General features: G+C 41.8%; 1 protein-coding gene across 10 annotated transcripts in view; it reads left to right on the top strand.

Annotated features, from left to right (window-relative positions):
* Nucleotides 1-22,284, top strand: part of HDAC4 (histone deacetylase 4) — a 279,148-nt gene that overhangs the window by 7,145 nt on the left and 249,719 nt on the right. For all 10 annotated transcript variants that reach the window (XR_012777014.1, XM_075511397.1, XM_075511403.1 and 7 more), the window contains exon 2: nucleotides 20,880-21,129. Coding sequence is in view for 9 of the 10 variants with exons in the window: in XM_075511397.1 (XP_075367512.1) it covers nucleotides 21,108-21,129 (22 nt within the window). In the remaining variant the exon portion in view is untranslated. The remainder of the gene's footprint in view (nucleotides 1-20,879; nucleotides 21,130-22,284) is intronic.

A 22,284-nucleotide genomic window follows, 5' to 3' on the forward strand; every position in this document is an offset into this window, starting at 1 on the left:
TCCAATTGACCTTAACTTCATTTATCTTTTATGAGTAGTGAAGGATTTTGATATTTCACATGTAGGAAATAATTCACTTTATTAATTTTTCTGAAGAACTGGTGCTTTAATGAAGTGTCTGTCAGTGGGACTTAATTACTGTTAAATTCTGTGAACATTCGTACACTGTGACTTGTTCTATGTAAAATTTGACAAATTTCATTTGTCAAACGCACACAATGGCATTAGTTTGCTGATACAATTTGCGTTAACTTAAATTTGAGAACTAGCAGTTACTCGTAACTGGCCTGTCACTAGTGCTGGTGTGTAAGATTTTGCAGGGTGTTGTACTTGCCTGAACCGGTGTTGCTTTGTCCTCTTTGCGATTGTGCGTGAGGACGCTGGTAGGAAGGTGTAGCATCACAGCTGCGTCCGTGCTAATGTCTTTGAGCATTTCATGTGGAATAAGCAGTTATTCAGATTTGCTCTTCCAGATTAAAGGTAGAGGAGCACATCACTCTGTTCTCCTTTCCCCCGGTGTTTTCCAAGTTGTCTTCCTGTCTGAGTTTTCACTTTACTTCAGTAAAAACCTGTAGCCTTCACAAAGTTATCTCTAGTCAGTTAACATACTTCTACTGTGTTGCATTTTCCTAATACGCTATCAGGAAAAGCTTATGTTATGTTTGCTCGGTAGGAAGATGTTCAAATTAGTTCTGGCGTCGTGTTGACAAAACTTTGTCTTGTGTGCATTGCTCCAAGAAAAGGATCCAAAATGTAAGGCTGAAACAATGAATGAGTTCTGTTGTATGCTGTTCCCAACAAGTATTCAGAAAGGGAGTGTTGTTCAAAGTATTAGGAAAGTTACAGTTTTCCTCATGGGAGCTACAGTTACCCAGTTTTTGTTAGTGTTTGTTCCGGATTCTGTTAAAATCCCGAATACAGGTGAGCAAAAAACTGGCCTGCTGCCTTGCTGTGGGTTCATATAAAATGTAGAGCTGTAAGATTGGCTATTCTGCTCAAATAATGTGCACAAAAGTGTTAAATCAAGTGAAGAAAAGTTGCATAATTAACCCATTTAAAATGCTGAGGATTCTGAAGAATGGAATAGTCTATGAGTTTTAATCTTGAGAGCTTGGTAGCTCAGGGAAGGGTGTGAGTGTGGCGGTGAGAAGGGGAAAGTCTCTGCTCTGCAAACGCAGTGCTAGTGGGGCAGGTATTTGTGAATATTGGCTAATTTGGAAGAGGTGGGATGAGATGGAAGATTGGCTGTTGGCCTTGACTTTGAATGCAGTGGCTCAAATTGCAAACAAGTAAGAATGTAAAGGTTATCTAATTCCCAAGCACCAGTGGAAAGAGAAGACCTGTGGTGCAGTCAGGCAAGAGGGGTCCTAGAAGGAGAATTTCTAGGTAAAACTGAGCTTTCCTGTAGGCTGGATTATGTTTTAGAGCAGTGCATAGATGGAACTCGTTTCTTCAAATGAAAACAGAGTTGCTTCTCCAGCCAGCATAGACTTTAAAAAAAGAAAAGAAAAAAAAAAAACCACATTGCTGTACCTAGTGCTTTGGCTGAGTCTGGAGGGGACTTCTCCAAGTCATGGTATGAACAGGGTAGTAGGACTCTGAAACAGAGGTTGGACTCTTGCAGTAAAGCGGGTTGTACCCCCTGCTGAGAAGCCTGGCTTGTTTCTTTGGACCATTTTGGGGAAAAAGGGAGCACAGGCATCTTTCTGGAATATCTCGGAAGATACCTGGTCATGTTTCTTGTGGAAGTCTTGTTGGAGTAGATGAATGATGGCACCTCTTATAAAACTAGAGAGGACAAGCAAGCAGTAAGGTGCAGTTTCCTGCTGCCTTGTTCTGCCTTCCCAAGGAGGCAGTGCAGTTTCTGAGTGTGGTTGGTGCTGCTGTAGCGTCTTCGGGGCAGTGAAAGAAATGGCTCCCTACGGTGCTAGCAGGATCTTTGCTGGGTTGGTGCTAAGCACAGCCCTTTCTTGCTTCGTGCACAAAGCAGAAAGCCTAGTCTGTTGCTGTTGTTTTCTGCTGTTTGTCAACAAACCAACCCCTGGATTTCTGTAGACCTCACCTCTGCTGTAGGTGGTGATAACTGTCACACATTAACTGAAGTTCTCCAAGTTGAGCTCTGTTGCTGCTGCTCTTACTCAGTGGCAGTGTGATGAAGCAAGACCCAGATGTATTTGGTACTGAATATGCTCAAAACTTTGTGTCTTGTCTTCATTCTGTGATGAAGAGGAAGGGAAAGCAAGATGAAGAGGCCACACACAGTCAGGTATATTTGAATCTAGTGTTAGATATCCTGCTGAGTAACCAATCCTTCCAATGGACTGAAACAGAAATTGGCTACTGTGATCTATGTTTACATTTCAGTTTTTCCTCACCTAGTTGATATAAATGAGCATCCTAAAGAAAAAAAAAATATTTTCCATATGGATCCTGTTGTGCACTTCTCCTACCCAGGACTGATGATCTGTTTCAATCTAATGGCAATGCTTTGGTTGGGAGAAAATTTTATTTACTTATTTATTTCCCCCAACTCTTACCTGCTGTCAGAGCTTGGTAGAGGCTGAAGGATACATTTGAATGAACACTGCCTCTCACAGGATTCTTAGCGTGGAAGCATGATCAAAGAAGGAGGGAGAGAACTAGAAGTGAACAGCAGGGAATTTATTCTGATTGCGCACGGTAGGTATTGAATACTTCGTTGGGGGCTGTACTCGCCTATTTTCTGTTGGGCTTTTCTTCATCCCTGTACAGAAGTCAGTGCTATGCACTGCACTGAAGACAGGCTGCTGCCTCATCTGCCCCCCGTGCCTTGAACGGCGCATTTGATGATGGGCTTAATCATAATTGTGAATGAAGTCTTAGCGTTAAAAAAAAGACAACTCTGTGCTTGAAGCTCCACAAAAACTATGAAGCAGTGCAAGGGAACTTGTGACAGAGAATGGTAGGTAAGCTGAGTGTTTACGTTGTAAATTATCAAACTTAGCATAATGCAGAAGAGCTAGATAATTCTGGCTCAGTAGACAAAAAGGCTTACATTGATGTACACATTGATGTGATTTCAGGGCAAAGTGTAGCTCTGTTATTGGCTACAGTATACCTTGAAGAAGATGGCCTTGTAAGTTGAAGTCTTGTTCATGAGCTCATACTGTGAATCGTTGAAAATAGAGAAGACTTTTACTATGTGATTTTATGAGTAATCCGTGCTGGTTTTGGGTGGATTTACACAGGTTATGTGGTCTTGTTTGCCTCTGTGGCTGTATGTGGGTATCTTTTGCTGATGTTTCCTGTACTAGGTTATGCTTTGTAAACAGAAATAGGTGGTGGTGGTACCTGATGGATCTGATTCTTGTGTCTGGTCCGTGGCACTGCAAGTGTAAAGATAGCTGGTGTTCTGTTTAGGGGGAGCGATCAAATCCTTCTCAGTGCAGAAAGCTTGCAGACACGTGAAAAAACAAAGCATGATCCATTCTGTTGATGGCGAGGTGAATGGTGTGAATCCCTTTTGGGCAATATTGGGCTGATCTTTGTGAACTGGCTGGTAACCTGGGGGCAGCAGTGTGGGGTGGCTGGGAGAGCGCTGCAGTGCGTGCCCAGGGATCGGCAGTGGTCCTGCATGGCAGACATGTAGCTAGTACCAATTTGCTATGACCATCAGACTGAAGTGTCCTTAATGTCAATTATCGACAGTATGAGAAATCTCAGCTGAATTCAGTTTGGCACTGAAAGTGTGCTGCTTCTGGTCTTTGCTATAAAAATGCTGGTCTAAAAATAAACTGACGTACAGGGATGCTGAAAGCAGGGGAGCAAATGAAGAACTTGTGCACAGAACATAAGGCAGAGCGCTTGACTGATTGCGGAGATGGTATCACAGAGTAATGCTGACCATGGCATGAATGAGGTCAAGGCAGGAAAGTTTTGCACAAGGTAATAGTTCCATTGTAAGAGGAGAAGGAAGTAAGAAAACTGAGACTCTCAGATGGACATGGAACTCTTCCGTAAGCTGTATGGCTGGACTGCTGCACTTCAAAGGGTATGTACCATAAAAGCCGAAATAGCAGTTGGGTGAGGAATACTACACTCCAGGTATGAAATCCTGTAGTGTAACGGCTAAACCAGGCTGTCCTTGTGCAGGTCCTGTTAGAAATTGGAGTTAGGACTGCATAGACAGTATTAAAAAGAAAAAAAAGAGTAGGTATTTGTTTAAGCAGGTATTTACCTCATTTAAAATGGCAGAAAACCCAAGCAACTTGAGCCACGGCCGTCTAATGCTAGAAAGGAGAGCATCTTCTTTGCATGGGGCTTATCACCCCTCCTTGTGAGAAGGATATCCAGTTATTGTATACTTTCAATTCCTAGATCTTCCCAAGTGCCATTATGAATGACATTCCCCACATTCTTTCCTTTGCTGGAAGGAGCTGATCAAGCCAGGAGGTTGAGAGGCACACTGGAAGCTGAGAGATAGCCTAATGAACTAGAGCCTGAGCTTTCTCTTCCCCCTTCCAAAGGTATTCCCAGTGTGGTACCCCCCCAATCCGAGGAGTTTGCTATGGACATCTGATCCTCCTTGCTGCCTTTTTGCCCCGGTAAGAAAAATCTTCAGTGTCTACATTCACTAGAGCAACTTTTAAGAGGAACAAGTTAGGCTATATTTAAATAAAACAAAAAAAAAAAGCAGCATATTCTTGGCAATAATTTAGACTTTTGCTGTAAACTGTCTACATTCCCTGGGGGATGAGGTCTCCTTTTGTGAAAATCTGTTCTGGATTCAGTATGTTTGACAATTTCTCTGTATGACTACCTTCAGTTTTTAGTTTTGGTGGTGTAAATGAGCAGACTAATGTGTGTGCTTCGAAGTACTCAGATTGTTTTTTAAAAAAAAATCAAAATAATCTCTTAAGTATGCTGGGGACTGATGAGGCTTGCATTCCTAGTATTGCAACACAAGGTGTTCTCTGTTCTAGACTGTAAATATTTATCTCTTGTCAAAGCAGAGCAGTTACTATTGGGAACTGATCTGGCATGTGAAAAGGTTTTCCTTAAGGAATTTGTTTCCTTTTATTTACAGTGTTATCATATATTTAAATTCCAGGGCCTCAGTATATAGCTCTGAGGCTCGTTCTTAACACTGGCAATGGAAATCTAAATTATCTCAGCCTCTGAATACGGATAACTGAATTCTGAGCATATGCTGTAGCCAACCAACAAGTGTGGGTGTGAAATTCAAGCAAACGGAGGAAAAGGTATTAATGTTTTCCTGCAGCTGCAGGAGGACTACTAAATGAGAGAGACTGCAAGCCGTGTCCCCGGGTGCTTTCTGGGCAGCAGGGAATTAGCTTCCGCTGCAGTGCTTGGGGTGGCTGTGATGGAAGGAGCACGTGTTAAGCATAGGTGGTTCACGGTCTGGCATTTTGCAATCGCTTGTCTCTTCCCCTCCTCTTCGTGTGGCTCTTCTCTCCTAGAGCAGGCCCTCGCGAACTCTTTCTGTGTCTCCATTTAGCCTCCCTGTCAGCAAACGTGCTTTGTCATAACCTTTCTTCAGGAGCTTCAGTGCTGTGAGTTTTGCTGAGCGATCTCCTGTTAAATTGCTCTCTGTTATGTTTACCACAGGTATGGAGAGATCTAGAGATGGTGTCCTGCAAGTGGTAATACCTGAATCCTCAACTGCTGGCTACAGGTCCTGCTTTTGGAGACTTGTAGGTTGCTTTAATCTCTCTGCAGTAGCTCACATTTCTGGGTGAATTGTTTCTGTTGTATTGTGCCATATGTGGGAGGCTTATTCAGCCTGGAAAGGTCTGATTTTTTTTTTTTTCTTTTTTACATCTTCCTAGCTTTTGTACCTACTGATTTTTTGATACTGGCAATTGCTGAAGTTTTCCTTGCTCGTTAGGTAGCTGACTTCCCTGTGTACTTTGTCTCGGAAGAGAAGCCAAGGGCTGTCAAGCAGGTGTCCTAGTTGGAGTACTCTTTCCCTCTTTTAGGAAACAGGCTCATTGAATGATGTAAGTTACTGAAGCTGAGTTCAGTCCCTGCTATAGTAGGGAAGAACTGCTTTCACTCTTGCTTACAGATGTGCAAAATGCATGTCTCGGGCTATATTGAAAACTGGCCTTTGAGCTTGTGTGTCTGATTCCAAAGTGGCAGGCAGATAAAATGAAGTGAAAATAAAAATAAATGCTTTCTTTGGCTCTGATGTTTTCATATGTGTGCATTTATTTCACATGTATATATTTCATAGATATATAAAAATAATTTATATATTTCATATTTTCTTTTATATATATATATCTATTTCTGCTTGGTGTGTCTCAAAACTTCAAGGACAACAGATGGATGTCCAAGTATTGCCTTTTTGAAACAGCTCTCTGGAGTTTATCATCTGCTATCAAGTCACGTAAACTTCAGTTCTTGCTCTGTAATATCTGTCTTCAGGGATGCACGGTCAATACAGCCTTTATTTTCTTGCCTCTGTGAAATCTTCTGTGAAATTTGCTGTTTGTGGCTCTGGGGCAACAAGCCCTTGTGGAAGGGTTTGTAACTGGTAATTGATGCAGCTTTTGTCAGGGTGGTTTGCAGCTTTATGTAGAGTCTTTTTTTATAGTACTTCCAAATTAGAGTACTAAAAGGTAAATGTCCAAAGTGACTCATATATACTGTGATATTCAAAGTGGAGACATTTTTTGAATAGAAACCTTTGTGCAGTGTTTCCTTGAAGGAGAAGTAAAGCTGTCTTGGTCAAAGGGAACTGTTCTGTGTAGTTCTGTGCTAGACTTGTCTCTCTTGCTTTAATGCAATATATTTTAGCAGAATTGAAGTTGGTTTTGAATGTTACTGGCTGCTTGTGCTCTTGGTAGAAATGGCTGCCTATTTGTGTATTTACTGGCTTCTGTGCATCTAGATATGTCAGCAGCCTCTGCTCCTTTTCACTTGATCTTATCTCCCCATTCCTTTTCAGGAAAAAATTCTTACAATCTCCTTCTCCCTGCCCCAGCCTTGGAGTGTGCTTTGCATGCAGAGTGTTTTGAGGTAACAGGGAGTCACATTTGCTTTGCAGTGGCTGCGTACTGTTGCTTGAATTTAAAACTGGTGCTGAAATGTAAATTTTCAGAAACGACTAAAATCCAAAGCAGTTATTTGTCTGTTGTAGGGCACCGTAGCTAGCTTTGCATTTTCACTGGCTTCCTACAGAAAGGGACCGCAGTGTTAGCTAGCGGTGGTTGCTAGCGTTGGCTATCAGGCCATTTTTTTTTTTTTTCCTCTGGCATAATGTAACTTATTCTTCGTTATGATCATGGTAACACAAGATGCATCCAGATTAACATTTAAAAACAACATAACCAAAGATTTTGAAAGTATCTTGTATTCCTTCCCATTTGTTTATTTTAGAGTATTCCGAGTAGCAGGTGGTAAAGCGAAAGGAGATTCTGCACAGCAGAGCTTTGGTGGCTAATGGCAGCTCATGCTGAAAGCCAAGCAGTTCCTCCTGGTGTGGTAGCTGCAACTCTTAGCGTGAAAGTTTCAGGAGGATATTTAGGAGCATACAAAGGTGCAAAATCCCAAACCCCAGAAGAGTGAATAAAAGACCCTGAAGTTTGGATTATGGTGTTGTAAAAATGGAGAGAGAAGGCTGAAGAGGGACAAAACCAGGTTTAAATTACTTTGCTTGATTCCTACCCTGAAAGAGGAACATCTTACAGGGAAGAATATTGTGTCTATGCTGTTTAGTGTGTAAAGCCATAAATGGCAGTATAAATTTTAGTCTAGATCATAGAAAGTTAACAGACTATGAATCCTTGCATATCTAAGCTAGGGCTCTGAGGCTTTCTTGAGGATACTGAGTTGAAGTCTGTCTTTTCAACCGGTGACTGACAGTGTTTTAAAACCTACCTTTAAAAAAACCCCATGGCAGATACTGCATCAATCCTTCAAATACGTCCCAGATTTTGTGGCTTTACAATCCAGTTTTCTTATTTCAAGGAACAATTCCAATTTGTCTTGCTGTGTTAGTGTTGTGCAAACAGGCAAAATGGGCTATATGAGATGTGGTGTAAATCAGAAAGTAAGTGGAGCTCTTCCTTCACTTCGAGTTAAGTAACAGCCCTGGTGTCGAAAGCAACACTGGGTAAGTAAACTCTCAAGTTTGATGGCCTCTGTCTCTCTCAAGGTAACCTGCAAGTACTTCTTTAAAGGGTTTTGTCCTTTTTTTTGCTTTGATGGTGTTATAAAACAAATAAATAAAAAACAAGGCCAAACCCTCTCAAGTATGAGTAATGTCTTTTGTTCCTTCCTTGCTTTTCTTGGTTGTCAGCTGCAAGCTTGAAATATTTGACCGAAGATTCTATTGTTTATTAAAGGGTGATGTTGGTCATTAAAAATTTAACCCTGCTTAGAGGGGTACAACACAGGAATTTACATTTTTCTGGTGATTGAGTTAATTTTCTATTCTGTCCGTGTTTGTGGCTCGAGAGCGTGACTTGTAATTTAAAAATGGAGCAAGTGGAAAACCAGGAACCCCTGTGAATATAAAGGCATACGTTTACTTTAGTTTTCCATAGGGATTGTTGCCCCTTTGGTTACCAGCAGGCTTGTGCTTGCAGTCTCAGTAGCTTTGGCAGAAAAGCCAGGGACTGAGTAGCATGCCCAGGACTGCCCTGTGTCCCTAGAGATGATCCCACATGCTGCAGGCACGACCCGTCAGCGGCAGGATGGTCCGTGGGGAGCTGGCAGTGCTGCCCGCTGTGCATTCCCTGCCTGATAAACCTCGGCCCGAAAGTCGTGTGTTTTAGCAAAGGTGGTTCTCTGGATTTTTCTGAAAGGAAAAAAGATCACTGCAAACTAACATGTCACATATCATTTAAAGAAAAAAATTCTAGCTACCGGTTTAAGTTTTTTACATGGCAAAAATAACTGTTGACTTAACTGACGGAGTACTAAAAGCTATCTGAATTTCAGTGTTTGACTGCCAGCTCTGTCATGCTTTTACAGGTGTATATCAGCATCACTTTTCATATGCTGATGATGAGAGGAGAAGAGGTTTTCCCAACAAATAAAAAAAAAGTTATATTGCAATTGAAAGGCAAAGTTGTATTTCTTTTCTTTTCGATGCAGTATCCTTTATGCTCATATGTAAAATTGGGGTTTAGGTGATGCCCTGGTTAAGGTTCTTTGAGTAAGAAGATACACCGATACATAATGCACTACAGTTATAAACTGCAACACATTTTTATCGGCTGTAGAAAAACAGGCATGTTGAAAGAAGAAATGGAAGAGTGACACCACAAGTTCATTAGGAGTGGGGTCTGGATTGCTGCATTGCTGTGGGAAGTGCAGTGTTTTGGTAAGAGTGTTAGCATTCAGGGTAAGGCAGAAGTAATAAAACCTACAAAAATGTAAAGTTTGGATCCCATGATGCTAGCTTTTGTGGGTGAGGGTGTGCTTTTGTCTGATGAGCTGGGCAATAGCTGGAGTCGAGGGTGCTCGCATGAGGTCTGCACGCTTTCCTGCAGCGTATATTGGCAAGCACAGCCCTGTTTCTGTGGGGTGGACTCGTGGGAGATGGAGTTCAGGAGTGAAAGGGGATGTGTGTGAATGGTGGTAGCTGGCAGTCGGCTTCTGCATTGTATAATAATACACTGCATTAATATATATAAGGCTGCATTAATAGGTGGTTTTTGCAGGGGGTGTGTGTCGTCTAGATTTGGAAACTGGCATTGCTGTTGTCCTCAAACAAAATAGCTTTTTGAAGGTTGACAATGAGTCTTTAAGCCACTTAAGTGGGGCATGAAAAAATGTAATAAAGACCTGAGCTAAGCGGTTCTTCCCAGAGAGCATGGCTGGACGAGGCTTGGTGAGCAGGCATGGGTACGTAGAGGGACCCTTGTGTCTGGAAGGGAGGTGAGCTCCTGTGCTGGGTGCGGGGAGGTGGGGGTGGTGTGGAGCAGGGCTGAGATCTTCAGGGGGTGAGCCAGTCCAGCCTCTGAAGCAGTGGGAGAGTCCAGGGGGAAGTTTGCGTCATGCTGTATGAATCTTAACTGACTTTAGTCTGTGCTGTTAGCATGATAACACTTGTTGGTTTTTTGATTGGTGTGTTTTTTTCTTTTTTTCCCCTGTGCCAAAAAAATGTGGGTATCCGTGTTGCAGATTAAAATGCACAAACAGTTGTAGTATCTCTCTTGCTGCGCCGCTATTTTGCAGTGAACAGCAGAGGGCTAAATGTCCACTGGAAAATGATGCAACTTGTTTGTGGAGACCTTGAAGCATGTTTCTTTCCAAGAGCATGACAAAGGTCAGAACTTAAAAAGCACAGTAGGTGGGAATGGCAGCGCGGTTAACATCGTGCAGTGAGCACTGAGTATTTGAGAACATGCATAATTAAGTTTCTGGTTAAACTTAATGCTGGTTAAAACTAGCATTGCAATGTAGTCACTTCCAAAAACTCGGGGAAATGTTTTACTAGACAAAAGAATTGCCCAAGTTATGTGACAGTGTTGCTTTAGTGTTCAGACTAAATTATTTTCTCTTGGTAATCAGATAGCATTCAATTAGAAAAAAAAAAAAGAACTAGACTAACCTTAAACAATGTTTGTTCTTTTTAAAAAAAGTCAATATTCTTTTTCCAAGTTAATGAAGTAATTAACAGTGATTGATGACACATGTACTCAGCTATTTTATGCTGGTAGACCAGATGGGTTAGGCACAGCTAGTGACCAGTAATTTTGATTCTTCGTCAGAAGGAACAAGAAGTTCAGATGTGGGCTGTAATAGCTGAAGTACATGAATAGAAAAGGTAGATGTTTTTCTCTCTGCCTTTCCCTACCTATATGTGAGGATTTGAAAAACAACCCCAGGTAAAGAATTGTGGGTTGTTCATTTTTAGTGGTTGAGAAAGCTGAGCTAGAGTAAAAATGTGGTTGGAAAGCTGAAGGTTTTCAGTTGTTTCCCAAAACTAATTACATAAAGGTGTCGGTATCCTTTTTTTGGCTATGTCAAGCTGTTTTGAAAGAGAAAGGAAGATTGTGCGTGTGTGCGCTGGCAGGTGAAGAAAATAAGACTCGGTTTGAAGGCTGCATTATTGAGCAACTCTACAGAAAAATGGTGGCTGGGTCTGTGAACTTTCTGTCATGATCTGATTTCCCCCCCCCCCTTGGTGTCTGCTATGCTAGCAGCATGGAGGGAGAGGATTTGGTGAATACCTTCGGTGCAGCACGCTGAAGACGGGTGTCAGCAACATAGAGATATCTCAGCACTGCTGAAATGCTTTAATGGGACTCCAGTATAGTGATATAGTGGTGAGTTTTAAAATGCTGGGATACATTACGAGTTGCTGAAACTTTAATTTGCACGAATTAGGGGGGATCTTAATATGTTGTTGAAGTGTTGCGTTTAGATCATGGGTATCGCTAGGAAGCTTCAGCTGTTCTGGAGTTCGCATGGGAATGCTTCAGTCAGTGAGAAGGGCTTCCTGTCTGATAGTCACAGAAACTCTTCCTGGCACTGAAAATGTTGTTAGGGGGATTTTGATTAAAAAGAATATACCATTTTTATCACTTCTCAGTCAAGTATTTAAAAGGAATTTTGATTTTTGTGCTTCTGAATTATTGTAGCTAGGGTGATCTACAGGGAAGGAATGAAGAAATGAGACGGACGTTGTCCATAAACTCACAGTATCCATTTATCTTCTGTCACGTGCTGCTTTCAGCTGTCTGATTTGAACTCTTTCAAATGCAGAAATACTAGGATGGAGGAGAAACACAGGATGGGGGAAGAAGAGGGCTTCAGAAAAAGCCAAGACAGTAGATTTTTATAGGTAACTCTGCCCAATTTGTACCAACTCCTCTAAGGCTTCAGTAGCAGCTGGAACAGGCTCCCGAGGCAGACTTTTATCCTTTCTCCCTCCCACGCGGATCCATCTGTGAGACTGCTTGTTCTTGCTGCTCTTGCTGAGAAACTGGATCGAGCTCAGAAGCATCCTGCTCTTTCAGACCCTGTGCCAGAGTCTTGCTAGTCAAGGAGGGCTCTGTAATCCTGCAAATCTACATATTCCCAGGTTTTACAGTCAGTTGCGTTTCTGAATCTGCAGCTCTTCTACGAGCTGTGTTCCTGCTTGACTCTAAAAAAAAAATTTTTCCAAGCTATTGACCACTTTAAATTGGAGCTCCCACAGAGTTAACACGAGGTGGTATTTCCAGATTTGCTTGGGCTCCTAAAGATGATCTTGTGTTCAGAGTCTTGGATTACGCATCAGAGGATTTAGGTCCACTCGTCATCCACTTGGTTGTTCCCAAAGCCTTGGTTTTTTTGCTTCTACGTGTATTTGAGACACCTGCAATGCTGCTTCGACAGCAATACTTGTCAAGGTCTAAAAATAGAGGAGATATCAGCAGATCCTCTCTTCAGCTACCCGGTAGTATTGCTATTGGTGTGAAATCTGTGGAAGTAGAAATAATGTTAATACTCTTGTGTGCTCCTAGCATTGAAGGAGAAGAGCCATAAGAATTTTGGGTGTTTCATGGTGTCCACCAGAAGATCTAAGGCTTTTCTTTTTAGGTCATGAAGGAGGCACCTTCAGCTTTCAAAGCAGCTGTAACTGTTAATTAAGGCGGTGATTTGCAAAAGTGTCTGTAGATGGTAGCATGAGGGGTTTTGTGCAGAATATGCAAAAAGCATATTCTTCCAAGTAGCCTTTGGTTTAAAGCTTAGTGAGGAAAGCTTGCAGAATTCTGCTAGGGGCAAGCTCTAACAGTGGCAGGTATGTGTTAACATTGAAATGGCTGAAGAGGTCTTCCCTTCTACGGGAATATCAGTATCCTCTGTGTTTTCAGTTTGGGCTAGTGTCTCAGCATTTGGATTTACACGACTAAAGTGCAAGGGCTGCCACCAGAGATCAGTTTGACCAGCTGACAACTGAAAAGAGCCTGGGAAAGGCAGCCTTACTTAAGGAATCTGCGTGCCATGGACACTAGTAGTGAAGTGTTTCTTGACAATAAGCAGCAAAGGGGTATGAAACTGTATAAAGCAATTTTTCTTGATTATTTTTATCGAGGATTTCTGTTACACATAATTAGATTAATTATTTCTATATAGGCTTGCTACCCTTGAATAGCTGTGGATTAGTTTCATGTTATTAAAGTAGCTCACAATTAGTTAATAGTGTCTTGCCATTTGTGGCTGTTCATTTTGTTTACTTTTAATGTCTGATGGTGACTTCAGAGCATGTATAGCACTGCTTATATTGCAAAGGCTTGCTTAACAAGCCACTGCCTGAAATAATAGCAGGATTGCTCTAAAAGCAACTACCAGGGACTGTCTAGCAATGTATTATAGCCTTCCCTGAAGGAACTGCGTAAATACAGTGTAGGTATCGGTTATTCTTGAAGTCTTAATGTACATATACTGTAATTTAACACTTAGGACAAATGTGGTTAGAGATTGAATCTCTTTCTGAACATTATACCATACAAAACCTGTCACAAAGTTAAAATGTTTAGTGTGAGCATATAAGCAATAAATCTTCACAGCGTGTATTTGAAAGTGGAAGTTTAAGGGAGAGGCGGAAGCACAATATTTGTTCTACCCTAGGCTGTCATGTGAGAATAGCACTTGTAATGGCTGGCATTGAAATGTCAGCATTTGCTAAACAAATGTACTGTGTTTTAATTCCTTGAAGTACTGGGTAATGCTTCTGTATTTCTTAGATGGTTAGTACATTTGAGTCATTGTGTTGAGCTTTTGATCTTAAAGGTACGTACCTCTCGTTTTGCTACTGCAAGATAAGAGTGTGGAAACGAGTTTAGCAAAGCTGGGATGCCCAAGCAATAAGGGCTAGACTGGTCAGTCTGGATCTGTACTAACTGTGACATGTATGTACCTAGTATACTATCGGTGAGAAACTATTTGTAACAGCTGTATTAGGTTGGGTTTTCTGTTTAATTATTAGTTATACAGTTCTAACTGTAGTGAAGGCTTCAGGTACTCAGGGTGATTTTGCTCTCCCTTCTTCTTCATGTGGATACCCGAGTGCTGCGTAGATACTTCCACCTGCCAGTTCACTCAAGTATTTTTGTTAACGCAATGAATGCAGGTGTACTCACCACTTGTGTGGAAACTAATTAAGAGTTGGGTATGCAATTTCAGTGCAGTATAGAAAGTTATAAGGAGTAAACTTTATATTTTGCAAGATGGGACTGTCACGTCAGTGTAGGGCAAAGCAGAGTTGCATTGATTTGGTGACTGTGTAGGTGGGCTTTTGTCTTTAAAGGTACTTGATTGTCACCTTCTTCAGCAGCATCCAAGAAGATGTACCTTGGGAGGTGCACCTTCACAACAGGACATGCACATAGTGACGCTTCTCTGAAATACTCTCTTGTGAGCCAGTGACTTGTCTCATGGGTTTCCTGGCCATGTGCAGAAGCACTTGGTGTTTGTCCTCTTTTCTAAGAAGTTTGTCCATTTGCTTTTGGGAAAACTTTTCAGGAAAACTTTTGCTTTCTCCAGCACCCCGAGTCAGAGTTTCTTGGTGCAGCTAAGGAGGAGCATATAATGCTCTCTGCTTCAGCTTGCCACCTGAAGATCTTTCATGATACACTCCCTCCCTTCTGTGTCCACCCAGCTTCTCTCTCAGAAAAGAATGGGAAAAACCTCTTGCTCTGAAAGAAATAGATGGAAAACAGAGTCATTGGTGATTTCTCTGTATTAATCATGATTCTGCATCACTGTAACATCCTTAAGTCATATCTGTTCTGGGCTGAAGACTTAGTCTGCTTCGCTTGTATGAGGAATTTGTACCACACCTCTGATAACTTTTTTTTCTTGCCCTTCTTTTGAAACTCTTATACTGTGTTCTTGGAAATGGAGGGGGAGTGTCCGGATTTGCACAAAATATTCATGATTTTGGAGGAACTGGGCTAATACAGCAGCAAATTTGGTGTTCTATTTTTATTTTCTGTTACTATCATGGTATTCTAGTTGCTCTTCTGTCCACAGCTGAGCATTAAGCCGATGGTGTATTTTACAGTGCAGCCTGCTACTCCTGCATTATGTTTTTAGAGACAGAAACATTGTCTTCAAAGACTTAAAACTCTTTGACAGGATGTCTGATGTTATTTGAGGCTTGCAAATATGTTTTCTGGGAGAACTCTGTTTTGGGTATCGTTGAAACTGTAGGAAAACCAGCACTTCTGGAAGTGGGCAATGCTTGTGAAATGTGGTCTCTTGGGACAAATTCAGTAAAGCTGTATTCTGCTTGAGGAGTAAAGAGTTGAAGTGGTGTTGTCGACGGGTTGTGTGGGTCCTCAGGACTACTGCCACTGCTTTTGTCATCTTGCAAAGTGGTGGCTTTGGAGACATTGTCCCTAGAGAGATGAATCAGCCTGGGAGACTGTTTTACACTGCCTGTGCTCTAAATAAAGATGCAGTAAATAATTTTGTGGTCACAGTAAATTATTATTGTTTTCAAACAGCTATATGCCTCTTCCTTGTCCTCTTCTCCTTTCATATGTAGATCCTATATTGGCAGTATTTTATAAACAACCCCTGAAAAGCAAAGACAGCTGCTTTTTTTTTTTTTTTTTTTTCCTCTGGGTAAAGTTCAGGATCTGTTGTCAAAGGAGAGATTTAATCAATAAGGTCCAACAGAGGCACTGCCTTTCATTAGCTCTGTGAGTCTCTGCAAAGCACATGCATGCTGCAGCAGCGTTGCATCGTTTGCAGGCTGCGTGTTACGAGTAGAAATCCAAGTAAGCATCAAGGTGATGTTGTCATCATCTTACCTTGAGCATGTGAGGTTAAACTTAATATTGCTTGCCTGTTAATGCAGCAAGGAATCTAATACCTCAGTAGATTTTTTTTTTTGGGAAAAAAAAAGTCTGGTTATCAGTATTTCATCTATAGTGTCAGGCAGAAGAATTGGTGATAATGCTTTTTGGAAGGTGGATGTTTCCATGACTTTTGGAGACCAAACCCCATGGTGTTGGAGTGCTGCTCCAACATCCAAGTGCCAGGATGCAGAAGGCGTTCTTCTAGCTTCCCTTCTGCTGTTGTCTTCACAGAGCTGGCTTCCTTGTCCTGCCAAAAGGCAGTGTCTTCTGCAAAGCTTTTAATATTCGGGGGTCTGAAAGACAGAGCAGCTTTCTCCAGACCTAGAAATAAACTTCAAAGCACAGCGATGGCTATAGTAGGTGTATGAGTTACACCATGTTTTGATGCATCGAGTCAGCAGGCAGTTAAGTTTTGTTTAACTGAGGTTTTCAGGTGATCTTGTCAGCTGGTGGTGGTGTTGCCATCTGGGGGTGTTGATGGCATGTGTCTGAGAGGGCCTGCAGATGAAGCAAGGTCATCGATAGCTGGCTATCCTGAAGCAACCAGACTGACTTGGCTTAAAACAATCTGAAACTTCACCCTTAGGCCAAGATTTTTATCTTGGCTGAAGTACCATAGCAATTTAAGCTCTGAAAAATAGAGCTTTGTAAATAAAGCTCTATCATAACTTTAATTACTGGTTACTGCACATCTGTACTTGTGACTAGTAGAGAGGCACATCTGGAATGGGCTGAGAAGAGGAAGGTGAATGTTCATACTGTCAAAACGTTTGTATGGTGGAACTGTAAGATTCCTGTTACTGTTATAAAAAAAAGATTCAGTAGCTACAAAATGTATGGAAACAGACTTGGAAAACTGTTGGATTACTTACATTTCCTAGTTCACATGCAATTCTGTCTCCTAATGGTTGGCTAGATGCGCAGTGGGGAAAAAGTGGTCTTGGAAAGTGTGTGGAAGGAATAGTATAGAACTGAGTTGTGGAGCTGTTGTGTGTGTGGTTTTGGGGGAGCAAGCCTGGTCATGCAGTCGGGGAAGAAGAAGGTGAGGAACCACTGCTCAGGGTTGGAAATGCAGTTTGGTTTAGAGAGCTGTTGAACAGTTTTGTGTTTACAGCCATGTGCTTTCTCCCTATACGCATTATTCCTGTGTACAGGTGGTTTGTTGGCACGTGTGATGACCCAGCCTGTTGAATCTGCCACTGTTTTCTTTGCAGCTTCTGGAAGAAGCAATTGAAGCCTTATGAAAGTATTTTAAGCAGACTCATCCCTTCCTTGACACAAATGACAAAAGGTCTGCCTGCTGTACTGTTAAGGGCCAAGCATGTTGTGTGATGTACTCGCTGATAGGAGCTGAATAAGAGAAGAGCTAAAACGACTAATAGTGCCTGTAATCTAGGGAAAGTGTATAGTAAGGGATGGTGGTTTGTTGAGGCACCAAAACAACTGAGAAACAAGGGGCTTTTGCTGAGGCTGCAGCCCCTCAGTCTGTCTCTTACTGTATGGTGACTGCAGATATGGAGGCTCATTATCAGCTGGTGACAAGGAGGTGACAGCACACTCAGGCCGTGGCTGCCTTCTGAACCAGGGATGTGATGAGGGTACAGCTACAGATGCACCAGCCTGCATGGTTTTAGGGAGCACAGGCTCTTGGGCATACCCTGGTAGAAGTAGGCTGAAATAAGTAGGCATTCATTCACTCTTTGTGCTCCTATTCCAGAGTTTTTTAAAAAAATCTAGCAGGGACCAGGCTCTGAACGATTCTCCTTCAAGGCAGAAAGCTTGATCATACCAGGCCTGTTTGCTACACTTGATTAAATAAGAGCATACATTTTACACACCTGCTTGTTTTAGCCTACAGTTCTGCTCGGTCTTTCTGCCCTGTAGTCTGAAATGCGCAGTGCTGCCCACCGTCTTGTGTGTGGATGCTCTTTGGCTGCTCTTTGCTCTGTGCCTAGGGAAGGACTCCATGTGAAGTGCCAAAGCTGGCACAGAAATTCGTGGCAGCAGTTGTCCATCTCTTTTTTTTTCTGCACACTGGAGCCCAGTGAGTCTGACCTGAGCACACGTGCAGTGAAGCTTGCTGTGCCCGCAATCCCACTCCCCCCAAAAAAGCAAGGCGAGTGACCTGTCTGGCCAAAATAGTTGGTTATGAAGTTACTCATGAGAGGATCGTGCTGCTAGAAACAAACACATACTCATCCCCATCACGTACGGCGTGCGTCTGGGTTAGTAGTGGGCAGGGTGCCTAAGCAGCTCATCCTGGCCATGACCCGGTCCTTGCCCATGCCCGAAATGCTTGCGAGGAGTGTGCCTCTAGATGATGTGTGGACTCGCTGTTCTTACAGCTGAGATGTGCAGGCCAGAGGTGATTGCCCTTGTCCTGGAAGGCAGTGGAGCAGAAGTAAAACAAGCTCTGATTTTTTTTTTTTTTTTTTTAAATGAGAGCATTTTCTTGGAAAACCCTATAGACCTCCAAATATCCTAGGTGTAGGGATAGACAGAATTTTGCTTCTCCTAATTTGAGAATAGGAGAGAGAGTACAAACAATAGTTTTTGTGAGATAGTGGCAAAATGACAAATGGCCATAAGAATTGTTGCAGACGAGGGCCTGACAACAACTCTTGACCGCTTTGGAAATGTCTCGTTGGACTGCATTGAGACCAGTGCAAGTGGTAACTGAAAATTAGAGTTTGGTGGTGAGAAGTTGGGAAGTGACTGCTGTCTGTATCCTGGAAAGGTCTGTTTTGCTTATACTTTACTCAGTCTTCTAGAAGAAATGCAGGAAACAAACAAAAAAGTGTAAGTGAACTAAATCTGTGGCTTGTCCATCTGGTCATGGTTATTTTGTCGTCTCTACTCTGACCAGGCACCTAGTATTACTAAAACATGCCGGAGCCTTAATATTTTGGGGGTCTCTCATGTCTGACTGAGTTTAGATAGACCTTTGGGGGAAGAAGTGGGAATAGGTAAACCGGTGGTGCTGTTAAATGGATTTGCTGCTGCTGTTTCAGTCCAGTTTCTTTGGGAAATGCATACGCATCTTCTCACCCTTCATGCTCCGTACTTCATTCTTGTGCTGTGAAAATGAGTAGGCAGAAATCTGTTAACTCCATTCCAAATCCTTCTTGTCTACAGCTGAGATTGCTTATGCTATAACATTACGTGCTGTTTTTATTGGAAATAGATGATGTTAATATTTTGCTAATGCCTGGTCTAAGCTGACCCAACTGTCTTCAACAGGATTTGCAAATTAATAGAACTGGAAGATCTTGAACGTTTGGGATGGCAGAGACCTGCAGGGATTAGAAATGACACTTAAGTAATTTTCTCTTGAATTTGACGAATAACATGAAAGAGCATTCCAGGTCTCTCAAAATGCAAGATGGGCAGAGGAATTTGGAGAGTAGTAATGCTGAGACACTTGGGGTAGAGAGAAACAGCCAATTGAAGAGGTTTTTTAATGAAATACAGCAAGTAAGGCCCCTTACAACAGCGTCTGCTCAGGCATTATTCTGCAAACCAGGGAAGTACCATTATAAAGCAGGGCCCATCATAAGCCACGGTGGTGGTATTTAAGTCTGTGACCTGGTTTTGCTGCCTTATTGGAAAGGAACATGACTATCTGAGCATGATAAGAGCTCTTCCAAGAATAGATGAGACTGCTTGACATGTAATGGCACAGATAAATTGTGGCCAGATGCTCATTGTGCAAGCAGCAGTAGTAGTTACTATCATAATCATCCCCCGCCCAAGGAATATTGCTGTCTCTTTGCTGGAGGTCACCACACCCTCAGATCTGCTGGTGGAGCAGTTTGGGGTGAGTGCTCCCTGCTCTGCTTTGAGCAGAGTCAGCTGGATTAATTTAGATGGGTTAACTAGTTGGCTTCTGCCAGCAGGCTGACTTCATGTCTGAAGTGGGTTAGGGAGTGCTGGGTATAAACTGTTCTTGCTAGCCAAGCCGTGAGGGCAGAAATGTCTTGTCAGGACAGTGAGGAACTCCTCTGGGTACCAGCTGTCTGTTGACACGTCATCCTCAGTATCCAGGAGAGGTTATCTGTTGGGAGCCTGAATGCTGATGGCTTTTTCAGTGCAAAGGGAAATAACCTGTGGTTGTGAAATACTTTGCATAAAGGGCACAGTTTGGTTTAATCTGCTTCAGTAGCTTTAGCTGGTAGCATGTATCAGTGGCAGGTCTCTGTGTAAGTTAAAACAGAGCAATCTCCCTGAAATACCCTGCCTGTAAAACATGGCTATTTAGAAATACTGGATGCCACTTGGTATAGTACCAAAAAACCCCGAACCCCCAAAACTGAACTTCAGGACACCTTGCAGCAGGTTCTTTTGGTGTAGGTATTGCTGGTTGCATCGGAGACACTGTCTGTGGGGGTCTCTCTAAGCTAGGGTATCTACTGCTTTTATATTTTTATCTTTTAGAGGGGCAGGGGTACACTAGGTTGCTATCTCAGTGGGGTTTTTTTTTTTCCTTTCTTCTTCCTCCCTCTAATATACAGCTTAAAAATAATTGGGTACGGTGGATTTTTTTCCCCTGGGGCAGTATGAAGTTGCTGCTTAATAATCTGCTGGAGGCTTGGGTAGAGTGGGAGTGGAATTGATTGTGTGGGTTTTTTTCCTTCCTGCTCCAAGACCACTTCTTGGCACCGAGGAATTTTTCTTTAGACTTCTTTGGGGAACAGATGCGTGAAGTACAGTTACCACTCATACATATGGCTTTTAAAATATGGAAGCTGTTGGACTGAAGTGGCTTCATATGGTGCTGTTGGAGGATCAGAATTAACATGCAAGTTTGGGTTTTAAGACTTGAATGTGTAGTTGAAAAGTTTTTTTTAATTTGTTTTTTTATGATGTTAAATATTACTCTGCATTTTTATGGTTATTAATTAAAATTATATCTATAACTCTGAAAATTATGTTCTCTGCAGCCTTAATGCTTAAAATAGTATCCTAGTTTAATCTTTTCTTCTGGGGATAAGTATGTTATATAATGTGTAATTTAAACGGTTGTAAATCCTAATTCTCTAATGTAGACATCTTTTTCTTTAATTGCAGGTTTCCATTTTGAAAGCCATTAGAAGATATTCTGCCACCCTATTGGATTACTTCCTATACAACTCAGCATGTCACTGTGCCCTGGATTTTATAAGGTGGCCATGATTTAATCCCCACTTCCAATTTCTATGTATTGGTGAAGCATTGGAGCTCTTTAGAGCTGCTGTTACTTGCGTGGAAACTGATCCGTCTCGAATCCCTTCTCCAAAGGACTAGACGTTACTAGCAATGAGCTCCCAAAGCCATCCAGGTAAGGGCAACAACACTTTAAATCTAGTAATGACAGCAAAACACCACGTGTTTGTTGCATGAACAGACTCTTTATTGTGTTGAAATGATAATCCAGTCCCTCTCCCTGTACTACTACTTTGTTCAAAACCGAGACTTTGCGTGAAGACGGAAGATTGTGTTGCTGATACCAGAGTTACAAGGAAATCTTGACAGTTTAGGTTTCTAATTGTTGCATTACATATCACTGAAAGTTGTCGGTATGTTCTGAGATGTTAACCAGATGTTTAATTTGTTAAATGTATGCTCATAAGTCTTAATGGTATGTAGTGTACCTCTAAGGAATGGTCATGGTTCTGCTGGTGTGTCTTCATTGACATTTAAGAAAACTCTTTGACTTTTAAAGTACTTTTTAGTAGGGAAGAATAGTTTCGCTGGAACAAGAGTCAATTGATCCATCTCAATGTTGTCTGGGGGATTATCCCTAGTGTGTCTTGTAATTTAAGACACATGATTCATCACTACAAAATTGTGCATTTCTGTCTGTCAAGAGGATCTGTAGATACTCGGTTACCTGCTTTCTAGCTTAAAGTTGGCTCATACATTTGTATTTAGTGAGAGTTTCAGGTAACTTTGTGTTAGGCAGAGCTTTGAGAGCTTGTGCTTTGGAAGAGGAATTTTAATTGTGCTCTGATATGCCTGCTTTGACTGTTTCAGTTTATGGTAGAGAAAATGACTGCTGGGAAGCAAGTAATCCAACAATGACAAGGCACGTGAAAGTACTTATTTAACTATGCCTTTGAGAGGTTACTTTGTGACTTCAGTTTAATGAGTTTTAGGTAACATTCAAATAAGACCGAAGTGTTAAAAGCCAACAAACAGCTCCTAAGGTTTAAGGAACTGTATATTTGTGGGGGAAGAATTTTATTTTTGCTTCAGAATTGCTTCTAGCAGCCCATTTCTGTTTCTGAGGCTGGGAGCAAGAAACGCTGCAGTAAATAGGGATGCTGGAGTTTACAAGCAGCAGCGCTGAAAATCTGACCCTTGCATAGGAACTGAAATGAGTTTATAAGTCTCTAAAACTATCAGTATTATCAAAAAGAAAAAATCTGACTTCTACTTCCATAATGTAGCAGTCTCTTAGATTTTGAAACTTGCTTCTGGTACTGTGGGGAGT

The sequence above is a fragment of the Mycteria americana genome, chromosome 9 (assembly GCF_035582795.1).
Source record: "Mycteria americana isolate JAX WOST 10 ecotype Jacksonville Zoo and Gardens chromosome 9, USCA_MyAme_1.0, whole genome shotgun sequence".
NCBI classification, from domain to species: domain Eukaryota; kingdom Metazoa; phylum Chordata; class Aves; order Ciconiiformes; family Ciconiidae; genus Mycteria; species Mycteria americana.